The 8,262-nt window shown below is 30.1% G+C and overlaps 1 protein-coding gene across 2 annotated transcripts in view; it reads left to right on the top strand.

Annotated features, from left to right (window-relative positions):
• The window catches only part of LOC111686654 (double-strand-break repair protein rad21 homolog), a 106,371-nt gene that overhangs the window by 21,166 nt on the left and 76,943 nt on the right, over nt 1-8,262 (top strand). The window contains exons 2-6 of one of the 2 annotated variants that reach the window (XM_023449025.2): nt 140-430; nt 490-616; nt 671-859; nt 5,495-5,768; nt 5,829-6,615. In XM_023449025.2, the coding sequence (XP_023304793.2) occupies nt 140-430; nt 490-616; nt 671-859; nt 5,495-5,768; nt 5,829-6,615 (1,668 nt within the window). The remainder of the gene's footprint in view (nt 1-139; nt 431-489; nt 617-670; nt 860-5,494; nt 5,769-5,828; nt 6,616-8,262) is intronic. The other variant, XM_023449026.2, reaches the window with a different exon arrangement.

The following is an 8,262-nucleotide window of genomic DNA, read 5'->3' as shown; positions in this document are numbered from 1 at the left end:
TATATATATGGTTTGGTAGAAAAGTCATGTTCGATTCATACTATTTATTACAAAATTCATTTCCGTTTTATATTGGATGTATTTCTCCCTGTGTACGTGAACCTTGCAACAAGTAAAATTATATCTTTCTATATTTTAGATGGCTTTTCGACCTGGGATGGTTGATTTGCCAGAGGGACACAGAGAAGCGAATGTTAATGCAATTACTTTGCCTGAAGTTTTTCATGATTTTGATACAGCTCTTCCTGAATTAAACGATATCGATATCGAGGCACAATTTTCTATAAATCAATCAAGAGCTGATGAAATTACAATGCGTGAAGATTACGGAAGTTTGTCACTTTCCTTGCATGATGATGGATTTGGAGATGTCGGCTTTGATAATGATACGCCGGATATGGTTCGAGGGCATTTAGATTCTACTCTAAATGTAAGTATGTATTGATAATACTTTTATATTAATATTATTAAAATTTTACTAAATTTAAGGATCAATTGTTTGAAGATGAAATAATTACAAATGTTAGAGAAAGTAACGAAGCAAGTATTAGGCTTAATGAACCAGATGTAACGGATTCTCGGTTAGATGGTGATGGATTTGGGGATGAATTTGGTCGTATGTTTCTACTTTACAATATAATTATAATTATACTGAAAAAGTTATTTACAGAACCAGAATTATTTGGAGATGAGTTATTTGGAGAGCCCCCTCGATTAGAGACTGATACTCAAGAAATAATTGAACCTATACCTAATGTAAATGAAGAATCAGATGACGATGTGTCTGACCATTTTGATGCAAGAGCTCCGTCGCCTGATTCAAGCTGTGAAGGTTCTGCAATTGTAATTACAAAAGAAGGTAACTTTTTTTATTAAATTTTGAATAATGATATTAAGAAGCTTTACACTGTTTTTGTCTATGTTTGCGTTGTTTTGGTTTACAATGTGTTTTCTAATAATGTTTAAGGACTGTTTCAGAAAAAAACTTATACGTACTTGTATAAAGTTAATAATAATAGAAAATGAATTCATTAAAATTTTATTTCATATAATAAATTTAATTTAAAAGCGAAGTCTTCCTTATGCTGCTTAATGTATGTCGCTGGCTACATAATTTGAGCAACCTTTTATTCCTATTAACAAATTTTAATATATTTAAAAAAAAACTAAATAAATTAAACGACGTAACACAGTCTTTATCCCCAACAAACTAAACCTTGTAAGTATATGTAGTTAGTATTTAGTAAGATACCAAACTTTTTGTTTATGAAAAAATCTTTACGGACAAATGAACCAATCAACAATGATCTTACAATTAAAAAAACTAAAAGAAATAAGACAAATTAAACAACATAGGCGTAGACCACAAATATAAATTAAATAAATTGAAAATATGTCCAAATAATAACAAGTAACTGTTATTTTCGACCATGCCGAATCTTATATACCCACCATTAAAACATTTCCGAAAAACTGATCTTCACAAGATTTTGGTTCTTATTTGTGTAAAATTCCAACTCAAGAGAGATAGATTTCTACAGACGAATGGACTAGAGCGTCTTAGTATTTAATAAGTACTTTTGTGGGTCTATGATCAATATTTTGATCAAAGGTTTAAAATTTATAAGCCTTAATTAAATTTTTTGAAATCAAATTAAAATGTATTACTTCACCATTCTATAATATCATTCATTCGAATTAATTCATAAGCTGAATTCTTTAGGACTTTAAAAATGTTGAATTCATTACTTGTATAATTTATTCTTTAAAGGCTTAATTCCTTATTGAATGATTTAAATTTTTTCGAATTCAAATCTATTACAAAATAGCTTTAATCTTTTTTCTTCCTTCTTTTTGTAGGAGATTAAAGAAAAAATTTTAAATAAAAATTTATATATGTATATATATTTCAAAAAACAAAAGCCCCTAATGTATACATTAGGGGCTTTTGTTTTCTGAAATATTTTTTTTTGTATTTTACAAATACAATTTTGTATTTTAATTTCAGCTAATGATTAAACAAAAACAAGACCTATATTATAGATAAAATTTAACTAAAATCAATATAACCCCTATTTAAATTTACATAAATGACAAATCTTACTCGAAATATATTACTTATAAAGTTTTTTAAAAAATTATAAAGTTTTTGGAAAATTTTAATAATATTGTCCAAATATAATTTCCATTCAGAAAAAAATTTGAACATATACGTATAAACAGAATTATAAATATTTCAAATTTGAAATTTCAAATTAAAAAATATATTTCCATAATTCCATCAGTGAATTAGAATTTTCATCTGATGAATCCATCGGTAATAAAAATTATGTGGTTCCTAGGCAAAAGCTAACAAGAAAGGTTATTTAAGAACTATTTTCAAATTAAACATTTATTTGAACAATGCTAATATATAATAATTTAATATAATTTATTTTTTTGTATTTTAAATTTTCAAATGTATTGGTTATGAATGGAATGATAATGAAAACTTACTTTAAAGCGTATAAATCCTTGTACTGCAGTAAATGCAATAAAATACCTAAATACTATGATTAATCAGAGTCCCTCTAAGTTAAAGTTTTCAGATGCTTTGAGAAGGAAAACTTAGCACCACAAAAGGCGTTCCGTGGCTGATTCTTTAGAGTTAGGGACCGATTCTGTTCTGAGCAAACTTCAACGGACTTGTTATGTTTTATGATCATAAACTTATGGCCACATACCATGTATGTATGTTTGTATATTGTACATAAATATTATGTATCTTTATTTGCAGCAATATTGTTATAACTAAAAAATAGAAAAATTTGCTTGTGCCCATAACATAGATTATTATAAGTCAGAACTATCATTCTTATTATACAAACTTACAAATATAAACTGTAAACTAGGTTATTTAAAACTTATACGCAAACAATTTTTTATATAGAGATAAAAAATATAAAAATGTATAAACCTTTTAACTTAAAATTTTAGTTTTTGAGACTCTGCAAAGGAAAGATTTTTCATTCAGTCTACTACAAAATAAATTTAAGAAAAATTCGTAATTCAATTTGGAGTAGATTTGAATTAAAGAAAAATTTAATCATTCAAAGTAGAATGTAAATTAAACATGACTGAATTCAGTATATGAATGAATCAAAATAAACTGAAAGTCTTTGAATTAAGCTATTGAATTAATTCCTGAGAATTAAAAAAAGGATTAGAAGATTAAACTTTATATTTCTGAATTCCGATTTTGATGAATTAAGCTCAAATTGAATTGATTAATTCGAAGCTCTGATTTTGATATGTTACTCACGTTTTACCTCTAACGTGATCAGTTTAGCTTATTTAAGACCAAGGATAAGATTTGGCTAAAAAGTGTATATAACTTCAGGTTTATCTATCGTAGATCACATTACTAAAAGTTAATATACTCAGCACATGACCTGGTGCAGTTTGTAGGCCATGTAGCGTAGTTTAGAATACCATAATTAGAATTCTAAGTGTACCCAATAATTTCAATTTGTTTATAAAAAGGTGATTTTTAAATTTTGCCGGACTTTTAAGAGTGGTACTTGATAAAATGTATCGTGTTTTTCGCTTATATATGTATATGCAAAATCATATGTTTATGTTTTGTTTAACAAATTTAAATTGAAAAAAAATGTAATTCATTTACATACACTTTTTTTATTCATTTTGGTACAATTTTCCAAAACACATGTATGTCAAAAATGGAAGACAACTAGCTTATTTACTCTAAATCAAAATTTAAAAAAACTCCTTAGACTTTTCTCCAATATTACTTGCCTATTTATTCATTTAAGTAATTCAAAGCCTATAAGTAATTCAACTAAAACAAGTAACAATTTATAGTCGGGCATAGCCGACCATATGATACTCTACACCGACCAGTATGTAAAAGGGATGTAGAAGAAAATATTGGCCTATCTTTATAAATGTTGGTAGAGGAATTCACGTCTAATTCAAAGTTATTTATGTAGAATTTAAAAGTGTTATTAGTGTTTATATGTGTTTATATGAACTGTTATGTTTATATGAATTTTGACCATCAATTCATTTTCTAAAGGGATTCCCAAGATTTTATATAAAAAATAAAGCAAAGAATGTTCAATTTTATTAGAGATAAAGATCTCTTTTATAATGTCAAACGAAACAAGCATAAATTTGGTGGCAAACAATATTTAAGCACCGTTAGCGGTTTACTTGTTAGAATCTTCCAAAAAAATTGCGATAAAGTGGAGCTTTAAAAGACTAACGTTGTTATAAAAAGTATTACAAAAAAGTAGTTATACAATTCAAACTTAAACATTGCCGGCCACCTTGCAATACATAAGAAATAGCAAACGATTTTAATACGATGTAGATTTTTTTGAAGTCTTTTCCCTCAGAACTGAAGTCCCGAAGGCAAATTTTTACGAAGTCTCTCGACTTTTCTCACAGAAGTCCCGCAGGTGGATTTTTAAGAAGTCTCTCGACTATTCCCACAGAACCGAAGTCGTGTAGGAGGATTATTATTTAATATAAGTAATTTATGATATATAATGATAATAAATAAGAAGGTAACAATATAAATAAGGTAGTAGTAACATAAATATATTTCTGTGAGCGTTTTAAGTGATAATAAATTAAAGGTTAAAAAGTGTTAGACCGCGTAGAATTCGTTAAATTTTCGATATATGTTTCAAAGTCTCTAGGATTAGCTGGACCTGTTAGTATCCAACCAAATGTAGTTTTCTGTGCCAATAATAACTCTAATACGTTTTGTTGTACTTCCGGTAATATAATCCGCGTTTATAAATATGCTCCGATAAGAATAACTACAGGCCTACTAGTAAAAAGATTAGAATCTGTCAAAACAAAGATTTGGAAAAAAAATGTTCAAAATCGACACTTACAGAAGTCGAAGGCAAATTTCTGTTATTTCTGGTAAAACAAATGCGTTAGTTGATAGTTTTATTGCATAATCAAAATTTGGACTTATTTCCAAAGGCAACATTTTGTAACTCCAAAAGATACATTATTAACGCCAGAAACGGTAGAATTCGCAGAATGTGTGGGAAGTTTTAGTCTTTTTCGTAAACGTTTAGAAATGAACATTCTGAACCCGAGTCTATTAAAGCACGGACCTGATACTTATGACTGATTCGGTCTAGTATGAAATACTTGTGGATTAAATTTTTATAAGCGTATTTTTGAAAAATGTGTATTTTTAACGTCAAAATATCGGATTTTTTACTGTTTCTAATAATAAGATTAGATATCCAAAGCGGAAAAAAATTAGCAACATCCCACCAATTACACGCTAATGTAAAATTCGTAGCTTTTAACCTGAATTTGAAGCACTTAAATTTATTAGTATGTAGTTTTAAAAATACTACATCTTTTCCCACAATTTTTTTTTGGCTTGTTATGTGATTAGCGTTGTACACGTCAGCTGTTGAGGGCAATCAAATGCATTAAATTAATACATAAATTTGTTTTTAAGATGAACTCGAGAAGGGTGAGACTTCAGCAGTACAACAGCATGAGGCTATCGACGAGAATTTGGAGCAATCAACCTTAATACAAAATGAAGATGAAAGTTTTGCTTTAGCTCCTATTGATGCGTCGGCATATAAAGGGATTACAAAAACAAAACGTAAAAGGAAGCTTATAGTTGATGAAATTAAAAATATTTCTGGGGAGGAAATGAAAGCTCAATTAGCGAATACATCAGATATTGTAACAACTCTAGACTTGGCTCCTCCAACGAAGAGGTGGTGAATTATTCAAAACTTTTTAAAATACATACAACTTTATTAATATAAAATATATTTCAGGTTAATGTATTGGAAAGAGACTGGCGGCGTTGAAAAATTATTCTCTTTACCCTCTAGATCAATACCCGCAAGAGCATTATTTCTTAATTATCACAGACATCTTATATCACATTTTACTCAGTTGGAAGATTTTACATGTTTGGGACCATCTGATATTTTAGCTTTAGAACACATTAGTAATGATATTGATTCATCTGCTATAATTCAAAATAAAAGAGGTCGTAAAAGAAAATTCGATGTATTGCCTAATAATCTTCAACATAATCCGGATGTTTGTATAGATGTCACAAATCAAAGCTTAGCAGCTCCCGAAACAATAAGAGAACAAGAAAGCTTCGTAGCAACAAATGATTCTCTAAAAGTAAATAATATAATTCCCAATGATTCAGCGCAAACAGCAGAAGCTACAATATTTGATAATTGTTCTAGTCCTGGACCATTATTTACGATGAATGACATAAGTAATATAGACAATCTTGGTTCCCTTGGTGATCTTGCTTTTACACCAGGAAATTTACACCATGGAATGGATGCAGTCGATGATTTTAATCATGGTGGGTTAACACCTGTTAATCTAAATCATGGTCATGTTACCCCAAGGCACCCCGAAATTGAAACAATTGAATCTATACCAAATCTTCCCGTTGATCAAATATCATCTATTTTAAATGAAGCCGCAAATATGCCGGAAAATACAATAGCAGAAGGTTCAACAAATCTAAATAAATCGTGTGATTTAGCATCTGACTGGAATGATTATGCATTCCCACCATCGATAGAAATTCAGGTAATATTGTTATAATTGAAATTAGTATTTGTAATCGTTGTTTTTAGGCGAAGAAATGTATATTATTACGACACATACCGTTAAATCCAAATAATTTTGAATTGATTAAACTAACTTACATAGTATATCAGTGCACTTGCGACTTCTTCCTACAAATAACATATTCGAAGTACATTAAATTTTGGTGAAAAATCAATGAAATTTAAGCGTGTCATTGACATCTAAATTTCGCATTTTTACTGCTTCTTAAAATAAGATTAGAAGTAGCTAAAAGTTGTCCAAAATAAACAACATTCGTCCAATGAAACAATTCACTCGAATTTGAAGCACTTCGGGTTACTAGTTGTGATGAATATACTACATGTTTTCCCCACTTTTTAAATATAGATAAACTGACAAAAGAAAATATGCAACATGTTTCAGGCCCATTTTAATCTAAGAGTTAGAAGTGCTGCCCTTTTTAAATAGCTGTTCTTGCTACTGCCGTAAAAAAATAACAAAAAATACATATTTGTTTTGTAGTTCGTTTGTGTTAATGAAGTATAATTACTTCAACGATCGAAAAAACATATTACAACGAAAAACTGAATCTTAAGAAACAGAAAAAGCAATTCCATTTCGTTTCAATGCTTTACGAATTGTGTATTCTGCGTTACGATTGTACCTACGTTTTTGTAAGTTGTTGTTTATGTGGCGGAGAGTCGAATCGAAATGCAGAATACCAAAATTGCAAATGGAAAAATTTTCGATTCGAATTAAAATGCAGAATATGGGCCATAAATATGATTTTATTTGTTTGTGGTTTTGAAGTCTATAGACGCCAAACGCTGTCACAAGCATGACCAACAATGGTTAAGTTTAGTTTAGTTTTAAAGGGTTGTAACCAATGTATACATCCACTTGGAGACTCAAAGGCGCATTGTGAATCTCTTTAATAAAAAACAAGGAGAAATAAAAAGAAGACAGAAGAAAAAAGAGAAATATGAGAAGAGTGAGAGTTTCCAAAGAGAGAACATAGAAAGAAAGTGGTCATGGAAGGGAAATCACTAATTGTCTGTTATCTTAAAATCCAAAATATTCCCCTGATGAAGCCCATAATGTCGCCTAGGTTGCACCTTGCTACATGTCCTAGTTCATCGCGGAATTCTTTACCTAGCCATTCCAGTCTCGGACTCTATTCTGGGACAGTGGCATAAAATTGCTCAACTGTCTCCAGTTCTCTTCGCCCTCACACAACCTGCAAAAATCCTGAATGTTACCGACCCCATTACCCCTAAAGGCTCCAATTGAGCAGTTTCCGGTGTCCCCTACTAAATTCCTTATACTCTAATTCATCTGCAATCTCATTAATGATCAGAAATATCCTCCGTACTTCCCTCAATTCCTGTTAGACCTACCTCGTACAGTGTTCTAGTGTGGCCTACCTGCTTTGGTCTTACTAGAGCTGATTCAAACAGTCTGAATTAGTTCCTAGCCGCTACACTCTCAACATATTTCTCAATGGGGAGCAGATTCAGAATAAAATCCAATGCCGCTTGCGGTGTATTACCCCTAGCACTTGTTATGAAGAAGCACACTGAGTATTAATCTATAGCTTTTCCTCATCCCTACCCACCACACTGTACAACCATAGGTAATACCGTTAGG

Source organism: Lucilia cuprina, chromosome 4 (genome assembly GCF_022045245.1).
Source record: "Lucilia cuprina isolate Lc7/37 chromosome 4, ASM2204524v1, whole genome shotgun sequence".
Taxonomy (NCBI): Eukaryota; Metazoa; Arthropoda; class Insecta; order Diptera; family Calliphoridae; genus Lucilia; species Lucilia cuprina.
The sequence above is the reverse complement of the archived record's forward strand: the minus strand, read 5'-3'. Positions and strand labels throughout refer to the sequence as shown.